The 22434-nt window shown below is 38.2% G+C and overlaps 1 protein-coding gene across 1 annotated transcript in view; it reads left to right on the top strand.

The window, feature by feature from the left end:
- Positions 1–22434, top strand: part of LOC131673687 (uncharacterized) — a 78701-nt gene that overhangs the window by 17895 nt on the left and 38372 nt on the right. The window contains exons 2-3 of the mRNA XM_058951875.1: positions 15333–15471; positions 19683–19747. Coding sequence (XP_058807858.1) covers positions 15333–15471; positions 19683–19747 — 204 coding nt within the window. The remainder of the gene's footprint in view (positions 1–15332; positions 15472–19682; positions 19748–22434) is intronic.

Consider the following 22434-nt stretch of genomic DNA (forward strand, 5'->3'; position numbering starts at 1 on the left):
CCGAATGACGATGACGATTTTATTTTCATTGATTTACATTACGATTATACCCTATGTCATGGAAAAATAACAACTGTGCACTATTCACCGTGGAAAATACAAAAGTGTGCGCTTATTCTTAGCGTGACAGTGTGCAGCAAAGGGCTATAAAGCACCGCGTCTTGAAAAGCAAAGCCCTTTCTTTTCCGTCGTCGCGAACAAACGAGAGCGTGCGAACAAGCGCTGACGCTGCAACTGCGTGATACCCTGCGAAACTTACTAGTTAGCGAACTGACCCACCCGCTACATTCAATTTCAATTTTTTTTCCATTTGTTCGTTGGCTCTCAATCAATTAACTAACAAGTCCATCGAGAGTCGACGACAAACTTTCACGGTAAATATTCATCCGTGTGATATGAGAGAAATATACGATAAGCTAGAAATGTGCGTTGCTGCATGGTCACGAGTATACGTATGTCCCATAGGAGAAACACACTGCTGTTGTGACCGATGCGAGTTGGACGAGAGAGAAATGTAACTAGAATTTTCAGTGTCGAGTGCAGTACCACTCTAGTTCGTTCGTCCTCCCTCCCCCTACCCCCTCAAATGTTTGTTACGCACTACGGAATATTCTGTGTCGTTTGAGTTGTAAAAAAAGAGACTAGTTCTTTGAATATTTTTTGCGTCTGTATTTGTGGTTCCTTTGAACACTGCTGTGATTGCACAACATATTGCTAGGAATAAAGGCTATTTTCCCATTATAAACGCGATCAATATTTGATTACTACTCGAGAATTCAAAATAATTCCGAGTCTTTACATAAGTGCTTGAAATAAATCATCGATCAGAAATACTGAACTTTTAATAACCCGTCTACATGGTACCATAAACGTGTAGTTAAATTAATTTGCTGATGAAAATTAAATATAAATAATTTGCTTTAAGTTTTGATCAAATTATTAAAGTTTACCTGAAAAAGGAAGAAATCAGAACGTCATTAAAGATCCACTCAAATTTTCTGCAATGCATGCAAAAAAGAAAAGAACGAAATAAAAATAGCTTTCGAATCCGGCAAAATCCGTCATTAAATCACGAGCTTTTTATAAAATGTTTCATAACACCCTTGTGTACAGCAAAATCTTCTCGCCTTCATCGTCATTACGTAGAAAAAAAAGAGAATAGAGGAAGAGGAGAGAGGAGAGAATGGAAGGGAAAAGAAAAAGAGTCAAAGCCAGTGAAATCCGATAAAAATCTGAAAGGCAAATCTCGTGGTTTCCTGCAAAAGAGACTCGCGGTATTCTCTACACCACCTCTCTTTTCTTCTTTTTCTTCTTCTTTATTTCACATACCCAAAACGAAGTGTGATTGTTGTGTTTGTTATCGTCGTTGAAAAAGAGTTGTCTGCCGTATCGAGTTTGTAATGACGACGTTAAAACGTTAAAGTTAGTATTATAACGCAGGTGCAGCGTTATAATGAGAACTTTGTGAGTGGATTTCCAAGTTTTTTAACAACTCGTCCATGGAGTGTTTCTTTGAAGTTAAGAGAGTCACTTCGCCATGTTATGAAGGACAAAGTTTTTCACGCCATCCGTAACTTTCGAGATTCATATTTGAACAAATTTCACCATAATTTCCATTAAGGTAATGGATTTATGAAACATTTCAAAAACGGTCCTTGTTTAATAGCTCGCAATATTATTTTTGGATAAACTGCTCAGAGATCCTCTTTCAGCTGTCGGCATTTTCACGCGTGGTTAACATAATCGAATAAGCCTTTTTCTTTCATCCTGTTTTTTTTTCTGCCTTCCTTCAAGCCGCCGCATAAACTTTCGGCCAAGGGCTTCAGTAGCAGCAGCAGTCGTGTACAGACATACGCCAACTCGAGGGGTGGCAGACGCCTTCTACTCGTGTATCGCGCATACATCATATTCCTTCTCTCTCAAACACGAGAGCGGAAAAGCTTTGGCATAAAAAAAAGAAGGGAGGACGCGCACAGTGCGAGAGAGTCATGAAGTGAGAGACAGAGATGGAGTTAGAGATGAATAAAGGCACTGCGAATAAACGACGTAACTTTGTTTGCAAAGAGATGGGAATGGTATTTTTTTTCACCGAGCTTAAAAAAATATGCTTTTCTGCCTGAATATATGTACCTACTTTTAAAACTATTGTAATTTTTTGTTGTTGCAAGCACGAAGCACCATTATGTTTAATAATCAAATTAAAATGGATCGGGCAAAATCATAAAACTTTGTATCGAAACTTTATTTCGTACGTTTATGAACTGTTTTTTCAAATAAATCTATATACACACATGTAAATTATAAAACAACAACAGTCAGTACGTACACAGCTCGCAGACGCATAATAAAACGTTTCGAAACAACAGAAAGTCCAATTAAAAGGTTGGCAAGAAATCAAGAGATACTGATCGAATGCTGTTTCCTCTCCCCTGGTCTTGCCGGATCCTTAAAATTCCCTGAGTCACGCACGTACACGAGTGAGAGCGACAGAGAGAGAGAGAGAGAGAGAGAGAGAGAGAGAGTGGGAGAGAGAGAGAGAGAGAGAGAAGAGAGAGAGAGAGAGAGAGAGAGAGCGGAAGGAAAAGCAAATAGGAGGTCGTCAGTTTCGTCGTCTTGTGTGCTGGCAAAAGTCTTTCTCTTTTATATATTTTTTTTTCTTCCCGTCTGTGTTCGCGACCCTCATGTAAGCAGCATCATCCCTTTTGCCTTTATCTGCAGCCGCACTCGTAAACGTGGAAATCAAAAGTTTAATCGAATTTTCGCATATGGCCGTGCTGGATTAGGAGAGTTTTGCGCCCTTATACCCTCGAACGAGATTACAGAGCCTAAGCCAGAGTTCCGCTCGATTGGTTCGTTCCTTCGTTGTGGACGAAAACTTTTCCTCGGATTAGTCGAAGGGGAGCGAGAGAGTCTACGAATTATCGCGACCGCTTAAATTCTTTTCTCCGGTGAAAGATTTCTGGATTCGATGGATTTCTTTTCTCCTTTTTTTTCAGAGGAAACCAAATCCCCGCACGCTAAGTTCTTTGAAAATTCAGGCGTATAATCACGTTGGAACAACTATCGACTATAGTTTTAAGGAGAGGAAGGGAGAATAAAGCTACCTTTGAGCTTTTCAGAGGTATATAAGACGCAGCGCGTTTCTAAGTTTTAATACGGAGGATCGCTCAGGCTTTAACTGCGCTTTTTGGAAAAGTATGCCCTGTAACGCCAATGGATTCTCATATAATTTTTTTTTCACGGGAATAGTCTACCAATTGAAAAGTTTAAAATATGGAAAATAAATTTTCTTAAAGTTGCGTTGTTACAAAGTTGGTTGAAAAGCCGATTCAATGGACATTATATTATTTCCTTATTTATTACAGCTGCGCACTTTGCACGCAATCAAACTTCAATCGTAAAATTTTATTATGAACAAAAAACTCGTAAAGATGAAAAGTATTTCATCAATCAACGAATTAGCCAAAAATAAACTTCTACTGCCCAATAAAAAGGAACCTCAGTCATAAAGTAGCAGAGAGCGATCAAACAAGTAACCATTAAAGATCCGTCGCGTTTATGTGAACAGCAGCACCGGGTAGGCCCTTATCAAGTAGGAAGGGGGGAGGCACAGCTGGTCCCTCGCTAATTGCTCGGGCGTTTCAATTACGATATAGGTTCGTTTCGCGTCGCGCGCCTATACCCGCCCACCAGTAATGAGGTGCTCACACAAAGCGCTACTGCCGCGCTCGCGCGAGGCGCGGTGATTAATCACAGACTATGGGCGTGTATCTTTCACTCTCTCTTTATCTCTCTCTCTCTCTCTCTCTCTCTCTCCCTGACGTTTGACTCGAGTGACGCTGATACTTTTTGTCTGTACGCGTTTGTTTTGTTTTTACTGCGTGACGTCTTTTCGACGAGCAGCAGACGTAATAGGGGCAGAGATCTTTCTCGAATAAAATAACAATGGAGAGTTTTTCGCAAAAATACGACAGACCACAAAACTTGCCTTTTTTTTCAACTGAAAAACGAAAAAAAAAACAGAAAAACCGATTTTTATCATAACTTGAGTAATAAATTAAATTTTAGGTTCAAAAGCGGTGAAGTTTTTCAAGCTAAAGACATAATCGTCTGGGTTCATTAAACGACACACCAGTTATGAGCCGGTGCACTCGATACACAGGCATCAACGATACAAAAACGTTACACAAGGAACAAAGAAGCCGCTTACGTAGCGATTTCGTTTACGAAGAGGCAAACAACAAGAAGAAAAAGAGAATGAAAAAGGAAGCGAGCAGCGAGTATTTCCGCCAAAAGACTTTCGCAACATCGGCGGCCGAATTAAAGGAGCAACAGTGAAGGGAGACAAGATAAATTCTAGAAAAGAGCTCTCAAAGTCGTCAACTCTCTTGCCTCTGACAAAAGCATTGTTTTCCTCCCTAAACTTCGATCCTCACCCTCTCCCAGTTTATTTATTCTCCTTGATAGTTCCGATTACAATATCCAACGAACTACGATCACAGTGATAAAAAAAAGCAATCGGATAGGATTACAAAACGCAATTGGTCACACGTTGTATTAATTTTTGAATCGCAGTACGTGACTGACAAAAAAATTGCGTGTTCTTTTTATTTCTTCATGACCGAGTTTGATTTGCTCGTATATATCCAAAAATGTATATGTCGGATTGCACGGATGGTGCTATTCGTTTGATGTTGCCAGACAAATGCGAGTGCAATAGAGAGAGAGAGAGAGAGAGAGAGAGAGAGAGAGAGAGATTTGCATCGCAGATTTTTTCGCGGTATAAAAATCAAACGAATGATTCTTTTCATGTTTCGACCATCAACAAATTTCTTTTATTTTGTCGTTTTGTTACGATAAAAAATTCATTCGAGAAACTTAATTCTGATATCGCTAGTAATCTTTCCGTTCATTTTTTTTTTTCAAAAATGTTCGTATCTACACAAAATCGAAAAGAAAAGTAAAAGACACAAAAAGGATGAACGAAAGAGACTAGTGAACAAGAGCCTGCTCATGGGATATTCATCGACGGTAAAATCGAGGTCGCCTTTGAAGGACTATCTGCACCGCCCTCTCCCCTCTTTTTTCCAACCCGTGAAATCCGTCGAAATCTTGTGCGAAAGACACTGCACTATTCATGGTTCTCCGGGCTCGCCGTTTCTGATTTATTCGCACACGAGCACAATGCGGCTTTTCACTATTTTTCTCGTTCATATGCGCGAAGGAGAAAGAAAGAGAGGAGGGAGGGGGAGAGCCCTATTTCTAAAATTTGCGCATTACGTGTCAGAGCACAAAAGTAAATTAGAAGATATATTCGATGACAACATTTTTCATTTGATTTCCAAAAGTGCTTTGACGATAGATAAGAATTAAATTTTCGTGTAACGCAATTTTAAACTTGTAACAAAATCTACTGGAAAAGGTGATAAGTTTTTAAGTTAAATATATTTTCACCGAGCACTGGAGCTTTCAGCTGATAAATTCCACAGTTCATCGTTAATAAAACTTTTGTTGCACTGCACGAACACTTCTCAAAAATAATAATAATAATACAAGTTCCCACTAAAACTTCCGCATGGGACGTATTGTTACCATCCACATGCGATTGCAAACTTTGTGCGCGCAATACAAGATACGAAGGTGAAGAACTCGCATATACGAGTGTGTGTGCGTGTGTGTTATCCATTCGTCGTCAAAAATAAAGCCAGGATGAATACACGCGCGAGTATTTACCGAGAAGAGAGATTAAACAAGTCCGACCAAGAAACTACACAATTCATGGCAAAGCCAAGAAGGTGGTCTAAGCCAAAGTATATACAGTCGCGCACACACATACTGTTTGAGAGAACTACTTGGAAGAAAACATTCAGAACAACTCCTCGCGTACATACGTACATTGCTCGTTCATGCATACGCGCGGAGCCCAGTGAGAGGAGAGAGAGAGAGAAAGAGTTAAAGTTCGATCGAGTCACTTTGCAGTTGGCTCGACCCAAGAACTACCTCTACAATTTTGCATGATTGCGACGACGACAATTCTCGCGTGTACATTGGGTTTACAAGCTGGCTTAAAGATTTACTGCGCGATTTTGAGGACAAAGGTGGTGGCTGCTCATATACTCCGCAGAGAATGTCGATTGAGAATTGAGATTGTTGTGCTTTGCTTTTGTTGAGTTTCGGATGAGTAAATAGTCAAGCTCAAGATCCTCTAAAAAATATAATAATACTACCAGTAAAAGATGTTGTCAGATGACACGTAGAAATAAGACGAAATGAATAACGTTATTACCCAAGAACTCACAACATTTACTTGAAGTTGTGAGCCCTCCTTAAACCATAGCGATGTATACCACAAGAGAGATCCACCAGACGATCCGACTTTTATTGATGTACACCTGCGTGAAACGTGATACTGGTCATTGTCGCCGCCGTGGTCACGCTATAAGCTTTTAGCCCAAAGTACCGCTTGGTGTCGGATTATCTCACTTCTTGGCAAACTATAATTTCCTTTTCCTTTTTTCTTGAAAAATCCTTCTCGAAGATACATCCGAAAGTCGATGCGCGATTATCGATAAGAAAGTAAATCAACTCTATCTTCGTTTAAGCGGAAAAGGATATTTCTCCCTCGAGAGAGACAGAGTAAGGGGGAGGTGGGGGCAGAAAACCATTTTACGCACCATTTCAATCGGTGACGTCGTCATCGACACACACACACACGCACGCACGAGTTTAACCGTCCGCGTCGTCTCGTGGCAGCGTTTTGCTATCTGCCAGCGATAATCGCACCCTCGGACCACCATCATCACTACGTTGTTATCGTGCTAGCGCCGAGAACTTCGCGACTTTTAATTTGTGTAAAGCTGATTTTAGCGCCACAGGAGATTTCGTTGTCCACAGATGAAATTTCGATTGAGCTTCCTGAAAAACATATTTACAGAAATTGAATTGATTTTCTTTTGCATCCACGAAAAGGTTTTGATTTATTAGTAATGCAATTAGTCGTAGAAGCAGATGGAATTGCTTTTGTCTCTCAATGAAATTAACGAAGAATAAATTAACTGTCAGAATAAACGAAAATCATTCCATATTTTCAGTCAAACGGCTTGAATTCGAATATTCTAGCGAGGATTAAAAAACAATCCACGGCAATTCAATAATATTCAATAATTCAATTAACTCGCATCGACACTGACGAATAAAGTGTGAATACCACCGTGGAAAAACACGATCACGCTGTCATTATTGAAACGCATCGATAAATAAATACCCCCTCTCGCTGTGTACGTAAATATGTGTCGCGGTTGACGTGACTAAATTATTGGAAACTGTCGCGAGCTTTATCTACCTTCGCGCGTTCATGAATTTCATTTGCGGTGAACTAAAAATTCTCTCTTTCGTTCCTACTCCCTGCGTAGCATTTTCATTCCATGGAAAAGCGTCAGTCACGCTTCTGCGCAGTGACATTTCGGCCTCTGCATTTGCACGCTTTCATCTTGCATCACCAATACGCCTACCTACCAGTGAAACGAATTACACTTACATTTCCTATCATTCGCCATGGATGCATATTCGATCTTGGTATAATTACCATCAACTTTTTAGCAATTGCAATGTTCGCGAAGCGATAAATCGAAGATAGAAACAAAAGAGGGTTGATCGAGTCATTTGTCAACTGAAAGATTGGCCAGCAAATCGTCACGTGTTAGCCTGGCAAGTTTTCTTGCGTCCAAAAGCAATTTCTTTTTTACCCTCACGTAGCTTCTATATACATGTATAGACCATCGCGCGCAAAGTCGCCGCCGCCGTGCGCGGTGATTTTTCACCGAACGCAAGCCAGGAGACTTAGCTTCCGTTTCCGTGGCGTCATTTTGCGCCAAAGTCGCTCTTTTCGTTCTTGCGGGCTTTTCTACACGTCGACATGCCGGCTAGCCTTTTATCCAAAGCTCGCTCGTGAAAAATTCACTTCTTTTTCTCTAAATAATTATTTAAAGTTTATATTTTTTATTTAGGGTAGTTTTAAATTCCAGCAAATTGCCACTTCAGCTTGCAATAATTAAAGCTATAATTTTCTCTGTTCATTCAAAATACAATAGCGTATTCGTAGATTGCAATCTCGCTGCGTAAAAGCAATTTTCAATTTTTAAATTCTCGTATCGTGTTCGTAATTTGTTTTTGCATATATCGGAATGTTAGATGCAAAATTATTGTTTCATTAGATATGCTATTTAGTATTAAAAAAATTTTAATATATACACACGAATAAACATCTGTGATAAAAAGTATAACCTCAAATTACCTTTAAATAATGGAAATTTAAAATAATTTCCTTTATGATGTTTGAATAGAAATTCAATCCCAGTAATAATAATATGAATGGAAAATCTCACTCAATACTGTTTAATGTAAAGCTATATAAATTATCGTATAAATATACATCTGTATTGTACAGACAAAGAACAATTCTTATCACAGATCTTAGCAACATCTAACCTCTCTGATTTGACATTAAGCATCGGTATGAAATACCCGGAGCTGCTGAGAAAAAGCACGCGTGAAAGCAAAAAATGAGAACGCAATGCGGCTAGACAAATGGATAAGCGGAAAAGTAGATAAACAGCGAAAAAGAACGCCAAAGAATGCGTTTTCTCTTGTTCTCTCTCTCTCTCTCTCTCTCTCTCTCTCTCTCTCTCTCTCGCTCCCTCTCCCTACCAAGCAAAGATAACAAAGTGACCGAACTGCCGCAAGAAATATCCTTTCACCGGCCAAATTTATGTGCAGATAGTTTTTTGGACCGCCAGCGCTGCAGCACTGATAGTTATTCTCTGGCAGAGATTTGGTGCGAGTTTGACCGAAACAAGTTTCTCTTTCCGACGATTTTACCGATGCTCACTGATGGCAAGGTTTTTACAATTCGGAACTCCAAATTTATCGTTGTCATACAGCGTAAAAACGAATATTTCACAATTATCCTTGACTGACTTGACGCTGACATGTTCTACTTGCAACGAAAAAACATAAATCTCCTTCCAATCGCTCGCAACACAACTTTTTTTTTGCGTTCGCAGTCAATTACATTATTAGAAATAATTCAATCAAACGTCCGACCAAGTACCGATTTGTTTCACTTCAGCTTACTTTTTTGTTTTGTTTCACATGCGCTCGGCTGGCGACCCATTAAAAACAAAACAATCAAGCGCTTTTTGCCTGGACATTGCCACCCCTCGAAATAATAAATAACCTCTCGTACAAGCACGTGTGTGTGTGTGTGTGTGTGTGTGTGTGTGTGTGTGTGTGTGTGTGTGTGTGTGTGTGTGTGTGTGTGTGTGTGTGTGTGTGTGTGAAAGAGAGAGAACGAGTTGCATCAATTTCCCACGACATAATTCAGCTTTTGATTTATTCGACCAATCGAATGGGCTACGAGCCAAACATATACGCTCGCGTAAGCGACTTTTTCCTCGCGCAGCTTATCGCGCGCTACTACTGCTGAGCCTTTCGACTCTGAATTTTCCTATTTACTATAAATTAGCTCTTCTCGAGCAGGAAAATGGATTAACGTGTTGGATAAAGTTGGATTGACTGAGATCGCGGCTCTGAATGAATAAATTCACGAAGTAGCTCATAGAAAAACAGGCTCTTGAAGTTGATTACGAACTAATCAAAGACAATCTCAGAAAATTTAAGTCGTGGGAACATTTTTTATTCAATAAAACCAATTTTTTTCTAATATAATTTCGCAATTTTATACTTTTATTTCATTTAAATGCTCGTGTGCATTTTCACAAGCGAACAATCCTTCAATTTTATAAGAACTCGATTTTTAAATTAAATTCCAAAAATGACACGATGTCAATTTGCATTGCGGATGCATAATTTCAATGATAACTGTCGGAATACGCAATGGACAAGCAATCAAAAATATCAAACAATTCTACGAAATAAACTCTGAGTACCGTGCATGTGTCAATGAAGCAGAACTTGAAATAATCGCCAAATGTAAATTTAACAATCGTTTTTTCAATTTCTCACCCGCCATTTAGATCTGCATTAATAAATTTAACCTGAAAGGCCAACGTTTTTAAAAGTACAATCCAGTCATTGAACTATCTGTCAAATGAAAAAAAATACTACATCATGGATATCAATCACTCAATCTATCCTCAATCTTTTACTCATCAGAAAAAAAAGTATAAGAAGGAAAAACCATATCCTGAAACCGCAAAAGGAAAGAACACTTCGGCATCCTCGATGGCATTAAATCAAGAGGAAAGTGGAGAGAGTAAGGGCGAAATCACGAAAAGCCGCGAGAAGTTTCACGGCAGCCGACAGCTGTCGGTGAACAGCGGCGCGCACGCACCACCCCATCGACTGTCAAAGTGTCCCGCAAGCTCAGGTGCTAGATTGTCGGGCCTCATTATTTTCTATTCTGTTTTTTTTTTAAGGTTAAATGTGTCTCTATAACTCGCTTGTGTAAATGAATTTTTGTTGATATACTCGAAAAGTTTTCCAATAGAATACATATTCAGCTTCACAAACATAAAATAAAAGTATTTTTATCTAGATTTCAATCTTGTGATAACGGTCTGCTTCAAAAACTTTTACAATTTATTTGAGTCCCGTGCAGCGATGGAACGCACGGAATAATTTTTCAGTCGGGGATTTTGCCTTTTTAACAAGAAACATTCGCAATTTTCAATAAATCACTTTTTCCTCGATAATATTTTTGGTCAGCTATGCGCAGACACGCATATGCTCTAGTCGTTGCCTCGTGAATTTCATTTTTCCCAGAGGGACGCGTTTTGAATGGCCATCGTTATCGACAATTTTAACGACCCACGTCGGAGAGACGGAAAAAGACAATTCTTTTCAATTAAAAGTCCAAATAAAGGTATTCGCGTTACTTATTAGCTAAGAAAATTAGGAGCGTATGCGTATTGATTTTCCTCACCATCATCGTCAAACATAATTAGCAGACTTGAAAAGAGACGAACACAATGTGGAAACCGCCAGACAGCGAGGAATCTGGCAATATAACGAGGCACATCTTGTCTCTCTCCCAATCCTTAGTCGTCGATCGCTCAATCAGATCTCCGCGAAGACGGATGACGCGTCGGGCAATTCGATTCGCATTACTCGTCACCTTAACACAGCTTAGCTCTTAATGCTCATTTCATTATACACGAGAGAGAAGTGAGAGGGGAAGGTAGAGAGACGAGACTTTATAAAGTTACATAGTTGGCTGGAGAGAACTAATCAAATATAGCCTCAGCCCAAGCTTCGCTGTACTAATATCCGCATACTTGAGATGGTACAGCTTCGTGAAACCAGAGGATCGCGCGCTCATGATTCTTTTTTGCGGTTTTCGCAAGACTTTGAAGCTATTGCCAATATTCCTCCTCCAATAATTTTCACGTTGCCGTATCCTATCTTAATTGATAAGTTTATTACAAGCATTCGCGACGGAACGAAACTGTTTTTCTTTTTTATCTTTCTAATAGACGATGTTCAACAATAACAACAGCAGCAGCACAAAAGCAAATAAAAGAGAATGTAAAACGAGCAAACGCTCGTAGCGACATAGTCAACCAACCGATAGAACGTAACGGAATGAAATCATCACCTGCGACAAAAAATTTCACACAAGGCAATAAAAAAAAAAGTTCTATCTCGGGCTTTAACAATGAACATTCCGCTCGTAGCAATGGAAACTCACTCGCTCCTTCTTTCGACATTATACACTCCTATCGAGTGCTGTCATCGAAAAAAAAATCCGCACGTTCGGAATTGTCGCGCAAAAAGCGATCATCCACACAGAGCTACATCGTGGAAATTGATAGCACTGATTGTCGGGTTCGTTAGCCCTTTTGCAAAAGAGGTGACAGTACAATTATAAGCGGAGCTCGTGACATTTCCTATTTTGGTTTTTTTTTTCGGCGGAGCAAGTTTTCAAGAACTTTAGTTTCAAAAAATTCAACGGAATCATCAGATTATCAAACGAGTATAACACGAAATATTTTATATCTGATTTTGAATTCTCATCGTTATTCCACAAGCAATTCATTGCTTTATTTCTTTTACATTGAAATAATTATTTTTTCACTCTACGAGAGCAATACCGAGAACCACATGACGAATATAGCAGAACTAATTACATTTTCGAAATCGAAAAATCAGTCGCGAATAATAGAGCTTTAGAGAAGTTTCGAAATCCGTAAATAAATGCTCATTAGCCGAAAACCCCCGGCAAGGGTTTTTGAAATAACTTTTCGTTCAGTTTAATACGGCACAAAAATGCCGCACCGGTGCGAATTAATATCTAAAATATTTGCCGCGTTAATTATAGGTTGAATGTTCTTTCACACCCCCACTCGTATTTTGATTGCTTACGCCAGCCCTTCCGAAAAGTCGTTTCGCGCGTACGAGCATGAAACTCGCCAAGCACTTTCGTTATTGTAATGACCCTTGGAAACCCCTTCTTAATGAAAAGAGAGCTAGAGAAAGGAAAAAAACACAGACCGCACATTTCATACTTACCAAACCTCATGGCTGTTTAACTCAATGAAGCAAAGAGAGCGAGAAAGAGAGAGAGAGACCCAAGAATCAGTGAGTATATCACATAACATGTGAGTTGAAAAATGGCAGTGGAGATATAATCGCGTGCCGTCTTAATTAAGAAATTTCGACGTCACGTGACACTGAATTACGACCAGCCTCGTTAAAGGCACGACAGTAAAATGGAGCTATGAGGGGCGCACGAAAAAAACAGTAGTTTAGGATTTTCAAAAGAATTTTTTTTTCCATGTGTTCGTTTCTTCTATCAAAGAAATACTCTTAAGCTATCTATCTTTTTCTGCAAAACAATTGTTTTGCTACTACTTTTCGCAAGTGTTATATGAGTTGTTACATACATGTGAAACTTGTATCCGGATGTTTGTTACAAAAACTTGTCAGCTCCACAGCCAGGAGTAATTATTTCCAAACTGTGCTGCTAGTGCACAAATAATTGTGGCAACAGCAAACAACATTTTTTACTCTCTCTTGACGTGTCTGCCAAGCTACATTACCATTATTTTCTGCTTTACTTGCACGATTCAGGTGAAATCTACATTGAAACAACAGCTTATTTCCTCATAATCTGATATTGAAATGACACTTAATAAAATACTTATTCTAAATAAGCATTTCTATCATTCTTTATGAAATTTTCTAAATGTAGAATACGATTACTCAATCATTTCTTGGAACAAAAGAAATCTTCAATTAACTAATCTAATATTTTCATTCTCAAAGAATGCAAACGCGCGAGTAGATGTCGCAATTATCCAACTTTACAAACTCATTTTCAACAGCACAATCAATATTGAAAAGTCGAGCATTGCGCAGAGCAATAAAGCAAACTGGCTTACAAAGCGTTGATAAAAAAAAGTAGTGAGAGAGAGAAAGAAAAAGTCCAGATTTTTAATTAACCGCGCGGAGTGCAGAGCTTTTACGAACAAAAGCGCAAACAGTGAGCACCGGCCGAGCAAGAGCGCGGCATAGCAAAAACCGATTCTCCGCTCATTTGGCCAAAGCGAGTAAATCCCCTCCGCGCGTGAGTGTTTTACGTGCCCGCGCTCGATGAATTCGCCCTGCCAAAATCCGCGAGGACATAATTCACCGCTCAGCGACTAATCGCCATTTCCTGTGCGACGTCGTCGACGACGAGCAAGTAAAAACAAAATGAAAAGAAATGAAACTGAAATAGACTGAGAGCGAAATGTAGGCCGCGTATTCCAACGAAATCGATCGCATGTAAGAACACGAAAACCTGCGTCGAGGCAATTACTTCTTTCGAGTCTGTTGATACGAATGAAAAATTAGACTACGTTCTCTCTCTCTCTTTCTCTCTCCCGCTCTTATATTTCGAAATCACGTCGTCGTACGATGATTCGGTAACAAGATTCATTTATTAGGCTGTTATTCATTTAACTTCGACATATTTAATATATATATAATCAAAATTTTCATATAAAGGCACTGAAAATGCAAGCAATTAAAGCGGAACAATCTGAATTTGAAGCAAAATGCTTTCTAGAAAGCGCAGCCCGTAGCTCGTAGTCATAAAAATCTTTACGACGGATCACAGTCAAACCTTAGAGTCACCGTGGTAGTCGTCGGATAAAGTCGCAAACGAAATGGGACAATCGTGTAGGTCTGGTGAAACAAGGAACGACCGCAGACACAGGCTTGACCACAGGGACGTATTCGGCTGCTATCGATTGCTTTACCGACTAATCGCCATTCCACCGGAAACTGCCCCGTTCCCTCTCTCACTCGTATGTGCACTTTATTGCAGTTTTCGAATGACGAATCGTTGCGGCGTTCACCGACATTTTTTTCCTGTTCGTTACACGCAAAGATTTTTTCGCTCTCTCTCTCTCTCTCTCTCCCTCTCTCTTTGACAAATGTTTTTGAAAAGCGCGCGAATTTCTGGAAACAAAGATAGTTTGGCGGACGTTACGCTTTATTTTGCGATAAATGGCTGTGCTTCTGTAAAAATTGCTCTCTTTCTGTTTTTTTAGTTATTTTGGAAATTGATATTTTTCGTAAAGCTATACCGTCGAGCAGAAGGGTAGATAGTCAATTTATCGTTATAATACATATTCGTACGATAATGGAAGAACGTACGTCCAACAACGAAGTGAATAAAAGATTAAAAAAGGAAGTATACAACTGCTCTGCCATCGACTTTTAATCTGCTATCAGCCGCAACGGTCAAACCCCGAGTCACTTGGCGGACGACACGATAGGAGGAAAAAAAAAAGATGTAGGGAGGCAAAACCTAATATCGAGGGAATATCGACGAGCTAAGGCTGGGGTCGGTCGTGCCGAAAAAAAATACACCTCTTTCATTTACATATCGAAACGCTCGAGGCCGTTGAACGCGATTGAAAATTTTCCTACCTTCCTTTTTCGGCCGTCACTTCCTGTATGACGCTCTCCTCCCTTTTCCCGTTATTCGTTCGGAGAAAGGTTTTTGTTTCCTTATTTTTCGCTGAAAAATGATCACGCGAGTAATGGATCGCTTATGATGCTAGATTGAGGACGCCAAGAATATTTGATGGATGCACTTTCATACGCAATTGCACTTGACGACATTCTTCCATTTGAATTCCCATCAAGCTGCAGTGCGCATTTCATTGCTTCGAGAGAATGCTACTCAATGATTCAGAAAATGAAAATGTAGAATTGTCGAAACATATCGATTACAATTTTTACTGCTGCATAAAACAGAAAAAGTGACTGACTAATTTTGAGAAATCGTCCATCTAATTAGGTAATAAATTTCTCTGTTTCAGAATGTGCGTTTCCATCGCGATGGGAAGGCACGTGGTTCCAGAGTGGCGTCCGCCAATCGATTAACATAGAAAAGAACGTACTTTCGAGTAAAGGAACTTGTTTACACAACGAAGGCGACAAATTTCTAATGGTGGATGAGTAAGTAGATTAATTATTTATAATCATAAGCAGAAAGTAACATTATAGCAAAGAAGAATGGATCGTCATCTTCAATTTTATTGATCACGACAAAGAATAAAAATCAGTTCAATTCGTGTAAGAACACATCGTAGATAGTAAACGACAATACAAAAATGATGAAACCTTCGATAATAATTAATAAAGTAGCAGACTTTCTGCAGAGTCTAAGCTACTAGAAAATCAGTCAAAAAAAATTAAATGTTGCCCCGTGCAGTTTGGAACCGCGGTAAACTCAGTATATTACCCACAGACAAAAGCAAGGAGTTCCAAAATTTTGACACTTTAATTTCTAGGAATCGACTCAGTTCGTTTTTGTTTTTCTTCGTCGTGTTAATTCATTTAAGCAATCTTCTTAGTTGAATAATTAAGGAGCTTGCGATATTCAATAAAAATTAAAAAAATACAAAGAAAATAAGTCCAACAGCTCATTATTCTCGACAGCTTTACTATTCCAAGTACGAGAAAAATATCGAAAAGACAAATCATAGTCAATACTAGAAACAAACGTACGGACCAAAAATACTAGAATTCCCACGTCCTGTATACGAAACATCGACGTATGACAATAGCCATGTGTATATCAAACGAATTTGTTGACAGTATAGAAAGAGAGAGAGAGAGAGAGAGAGAGAGAGAGAGAGAGAGAGAGATAAAGAGAGGGGCCGACAGTGAAAATTTACAAAGGCAGTGTGAGCGAAATCACCTCCGTTCGACTGGAAATTCGAGTTCGCCCGGAGGGGGCAAAACGAACGACTCTCTGAGCGCTGGATTAAAAGCCGGCGCCGGTATCTCACTCTGTGTGTTGTTCCGAAGCCAACATGGGATTTTTCTCATCGGCGCCAAACGTCCTCCTCCTCGTCTTACCACGCAATCGTCTTTGTTTCCTTCTCTCTCTCTCTCTCTCTCTCTCTCTACTCTCGTATACACGTGTACATGCTCTCTCTTTCTCTCTCACACACACACTCTTTGTGGTTCTTGAGATGAGAATTTTCGCGTGACATGTCTTTGTGGCATCTTCCACTGGATACTTGTCAAAGCTTGATATATTTTTTCTGTTTCGTCTTATCTCTTCTGGACGTGAAGTTTTCTCTTTTTCTCTTCTATTTTTTGTGACTGATTAAACTTCTTTTTGTGAACTGTTATGTCGATTGGCAAACAAATTTTGAAATGGATAGAGGGAGGGAAAAGTGCCAAGCAAGCATCGATCGAAAACTCGTCGACGCGTGAAAATCCTAATTATTTTCTGATGGAAAGGCAGAAAGGTTTGCTATGACTTCGAATGCAGTCGGGTTCGATTTTCCCATTCGTCCTGCAAGTAACGAACATTGCTCTCTCTCTCTCTTTCTCTCTCTTTCTCATCCCCCTCTAAGCGCAAGCAACGATGCAGCATATATAGAACGACTCGACTGATTAAAAACGGAAGTCGCTCTCAACGTTTCTCATCGCTTCGAATGAAGTCGAAAATTGAACGCTCGCCGTTTCGGCTTTTAATTCGAGCGTCAACCATAAATCATGCAGGCTATATACTCAAGCTTTTTTTATATCTTTGGTCATGGAAAGTAATAAATTGTTCTGAGGGATTTATTGTAACATGGATTTGCAATTATTGTTCGATATTTTCTCCCAACGGAGTACACACATTTTCTTTTCGGTGAGATAAAAAAAACACTATGATTGATGAGTTACTTGATATTTGTTGAACAAGCCAAGCTTTCTAAACAAAAGTTATTTGAGAATATACAAAAACGCGTTAACATCAAGTTTCCATGTATATAACGAAGATGAATAGCAAACGCAAAATCCTATACACATAGTTTTATGTTACTAATAACATGACATTTCCTATTCGAAACTTGCCTGGATAGAAAAGTTTCTACATAAATTCTAATGAAAACTAGCAATTATTAAATAATCTAATTGATTGAAGCCTGGGTTCGTTTCGTACAGATACCGATTTTATACGATTGGATTCTATATGAATTTTTAAATTTTGTTTATTTTACAAAATGCTTTTCTATTGAACACCAAAAATAAAATTCAATTTTATCAATTAATCAAATATTATTTGATACTACATCTTTCTACAAAAAATAAACAAAAAATTAATTAGCATAAAATATTTTACTCAAGGCATAATAGTACATTTGATCATTTTTTAATAATAGACAAAATCTTAAACATACAATTCTTATAAAATTTATTTATTTTCTGAAAAACATTTTATAAAGAATATTTTGAATCAGTTATTTTTCACTTGAATTATCAGTAGAAAGTTTACATTGTATCGTCTTTTTTAATAGATACTGTTTTATGTTTTCTTAAATTCAAGAAAGTATTAAGTTGAATAAATAAAAGTAAAAAATTTATGTAGAATTGATACCGATACGAATTGAACTTGGCTATTATATATAAGCAGAGTTGACTCAAAGGGACTAATTGGCGTAAAAAGTGAAAATTATAAATTTTCTTTACTGTGGTGTAAAAATTGTTCTTAAAAACTTATCATCGTGAATATTTTTTCACTTTGAAGTACTTAGCAAATGATTTCATTTTCTTTTTTAAGACCCAAATTGACTTGCTACACTCTTTTCTAAATGTTAGACGAAACAAAAATCATTTTTGAATAGATCATTTTCTATCTCTAGATCAGTACTCCAGATTCAATGAAGGATTTTTCTAAATTTTTAGAATATTTTAAAAAAACTTTAAATAAATTTGAGAAAGTTCTCATAGAAATGGTCAAAAGTTTACTATTCAAGAAAATTCTTTACTTTATCTAAAGTATTGATTTAAAAAAAATTCTAAGAAGGAAAATGAGCAGTTCAAAAATGATTTTTGATTACTAACGTTCAGGAAAGCATGGCAACATATCTTTTAAAAAATAAGGTATTACCTTTAAAAGGACTTTCTAGGATCTTAAATTGAGAGTTTCGGAGTGAAAAAGAATAAAATGAAAGCACTTGCCTAATACTTCAGGGTTAAAAAATCTTTACAATGATAACTTTATAAGAACGATTTTTACACACAATAAATAATACTTATAATTTTCACTTTTTAACACCAGCTGATCCCCTTAAAATCTCTATTAATTACATAAAAATGAGATTATTTATTTGTAAACAGCAATAAACGAAGATAAAAGAATCCCAACGATCGTTCATTTTGCGTTTTCAAAGTCCACTCGAGAATCAAAAAATAGATGCTAATGAACTGTTATTATCTTTCAAACTTAATCTGTCACTTTTTTTCTCTTTTATTCATCTTATCTCTCGTATTAAAAACTGATCGAAAATAAATCTCCGTCACTTCAAGTAGAACCTCGAGCGCTGCACACTTTTTTCTCCAAATGTACTGGCACACATCTGTTAATTGATTCCGACAGCTCTGCTCGTGTTCTGTTCTCATTGTGTCTCGTGCAAACGTAGATTTCATTATCCGTCGAGAGTCCTTATGCATCGCGCTGGATTATTGTGGAACAAAAGTCGTACTCTCGCAAGGGTTTTGATTGACGTCCGTATTTGCTTGGTTTACAAGCTGAGTACAGGTCCTATTTGATGGACCTGAGATTGATTGAAATTTTACTAATTTATAATGGATTAAAAACTGACGGGAGGTGTGGCGATCAGAAACGTACAAGATAAATTTAACTAATTACTTTCTATTAATTTGTCAGTTGGTTGGCCTAGAAGACTGACAATTAAATCACGACTTGATCGGATCTATCATAAATATATTACACTTAAACAATCCAATTGTAAGAAATCATTCCTGGAAATTAAAACCTTTCAAATGGTCAATTGACTTTCACAAACTGAACGAGTTTTTGAAACAAAAAGAACAGGGCTCGTGAGGTAAAAAAGAGAAAAGAGAGAGAGAGAATAAAATCAGAGTGTGAAACGGAGAATCAGAGAGGAAACGGAATCGATTCGATAGCACCGCAAACAAAATTGCCGCCAATGAACGGCCAACCGGGAAGGTAACGTCTCGAATACTCGTACGTTTTCATCGGAACTATACGATTTCTGCACGGGGCCACGAAATTCGCTGCCATCAGAGTACAAAGCTTGTTGCCTTCTTCTTCTTCTTCTCTCTCTGTCTCTTGTCTTGTTTTTCGTGAAACCCTTTTAGCGAAGATTAGTCACAACTCAAATTTTTCGTTTTTGTTTCAGGAAAAACTGCTACCGTTGCGTTGTAATCCACGAGAAACACGCCAATGTCCTTCAGTACAAAGAAAGTAAGTATCGAAATATATGTGCGTGAGCGCGCCCGCGCGCGCGTGTGTGTGTGTACACACATATGAAATGTAGTTTAGAAACATACGTTATACATTTGTCATCATTAAATACACACGAGTAAACATACCTTGCCGTACCATCGTCATCGTCATTTCAAACACATGTACATAGTCGCGCCGTGCATATGCGTGAAATATAAAATGAAAGAAAACATTCCACATACGTTGAGTGCTTAATTAGGGGGCGGTGCTATGCCATATCGGCGAACCGTTAATTAAAAGCTCCAAGCTTTTGACGGATCGAAGGGAGTAGGGCGTGTGATTATTTCAACGAGGAGAGAGTGAGAGAGTTAACGACCTTGTTGACCGACCAGCACTATTCAGCGGCAAAACTTTTTGACTTGCTAATAGGGGGAAACAGTTTTCTCTAACGTATTAATAAGAATCAAGATTTAATTTTTTTTCATCAACAACTTGGCGCGACAATTCGGGGTGTAACCGACCAGTAAAATGTTTATATTAAAAAAGTTACCCCCTTTTTGTGGCTATTGAATACCCGAGATAATGAGTTTTTCCGTACGGGCTTGGGGAAAAAAGGAAATTAATTTGAAATTTGATGAGCTGACAGTTTTTAATTGAGAATGTGTCGATCGCTGTTCATATTGAAATTTCATAGAATTCGTACTATGAAAAATGTAATATTACGTGGCCTCGCGCTTCAATGTTTTACGAATATTTTTGAGACGAGCATCGATTTTTCTCATAAAAAAAAGAAAACACTTGAAATTAAAATTAATGAAACCGCAAATTAAAAATGAATTAGACGCTTGCAAAAATGCAAACATATATTCTATTTACGCATGGCGATTCGTTGAAGCTTGAAATAGAACAAATCCCTCACAAATGACATTTCTTTACAAGAATATTACACATAAAAATCCTCGCTATTACTCCAGCAGTAATACTGCGTCCCCTAAGAAAAAGCGCACTGCTCGAAATCTCGTCACAGAAAACGAGCGTCAACATTAACTCTCGGCCCTAGCCAAATCCCACTGAAAACAGAATTTCAAAGCTGAGTCGCTGGTGCGCTCGTATATCATAAAAATGCGTGGTACACACAGGGCGAATAAAGCAACTGGCCCAGGAAAAATCAGCATCCGTAGATAACATATTCAGAAAGGAAAAAACAAAAAAAAAAACAAAAAAAAAAAGACGGAGCGACAAGCCGCACGCTTGAAACGAGGTCAGAACTGTAGTATACTCGGGGCATTTATGTGACGAAAAAAAAAGCTTAGAGAGAGAGACTCTGTTAAAAGGGGGACGGCATTACAAAAGGCTAGTGGCATCGTAAAGCCATTTCGCAGAGATAAAAACATCATTACGAAAGCTCGCCCTCGCTCTCACCAGTTCTCAAATTAACTTTTCCCCGGGCTTTCTTTTTTTCTTACTCTTTCAATTCATCGCGGGAAATGGAATTTGAATGCTTATGTATTGTCATTATTTAATTTGATCGGGAAGAAAACCGTGAAAGCTCACGTGCAGGTGTGCCTGTATGAGAGAGTGATTTATCAGACACGCGATGCTATGCATGGCACCGTGCGCCACGTTCATAACTTTTAAATTAAAACAGAGCTGATTTTTAAGCTGGCCTTATTTTTCATGCACGATATTATTCTACGATGATAATGCTTTCTAATGCTGATCTACTTTACTTTATTATCGCGATTGATTAGGTATGTGCCAAGAAATTACGTAACCTTATTCGGTAAACGTTAATATGAATATTTAATGCCTTGGGCAATTTTTAATTTTGTTATCAGTAACACAGACGTTTGATTTTATTTAACAAGAAAGTTCATTCGGATGGAATCGTGTTTCTGAATTATAAGCATATTAAAATAATTATTTTACACTCCAATAAACACTTATGTATGATATTCATTAACATTTCATCCCTCGAATAATTCAATGTTGAATATGCAGCATTTTTCAGACAAAATCTTAAAACAATAACACATGCAACGTAGTATATCGAAAGCTTGGCTTTTAAAATCTCGATATTAAAAACTATACACTCGTTTCTATTGCAACAAAGTCAAAGCGCTAGAACGGGAACGTTGGCCTGAAAAAAAATGAATTTCGCATACTACGAGCGCGCGCGCTGAAAAAGCGCTGCGCCAGAAAAATTCCTCGTAGCACGACATTTTTGTCGCCAAGCGGAATTCTTTGGAATCGGGCCGTCGTTGCCGAAGAAGCTGCTTGAAAAGACGACCGTAAATCTCGTCCGCTTTTTAACCGAGCAGCATAACCCAAATCTCAACGGGTAGCTTGATAAATGTGTTTATTGCGTAACTTGTTGATGCTTAAAATTTTTCTTGTTTCATCGACGTCTTCAAGTCTCGAAAGGAAAGTTTTCAAAGCTATAAGAGTTCTTCAAAATTCATCACACGCATCTCAAAAAGAAAACTTCTTCACTCACTCAATCCTCTTCAAAGAAACGTATAACTTCGAACAACAAGTAAAAAAGGAGCCACAAAGACTTGCTCGTCTTTATCAAGTTGGCTGATCGGTCTATAAAAATTTTACAATTCCAAGCTCACTCGGCGATACCGAGTCCGCGAGAAAACTTTTAGCGAAGAATAAGATAAGAGAAATAGAGTCTGGCTCGAGGTTGCCGTAGTATGCGT

The sequence above is a fragment of the Phymastichus coffea genome, unplaced genomic scaffold (assembly GCF_024137745.1).
Source record: "Phymastichus coffea isolate CEN01 unplaced genomic scaffold, Cenicafe_Pcof_1.1 PCOF00191, whole genome shotgun sequence".
NCBI classification, from domain to species: domain Eukaryota; kingdom Metazoa; phylum Arthropoda; class Insecta; order Hymenoptera; family Eulophidae; genus Phymastichus; species Phymastichus coffea.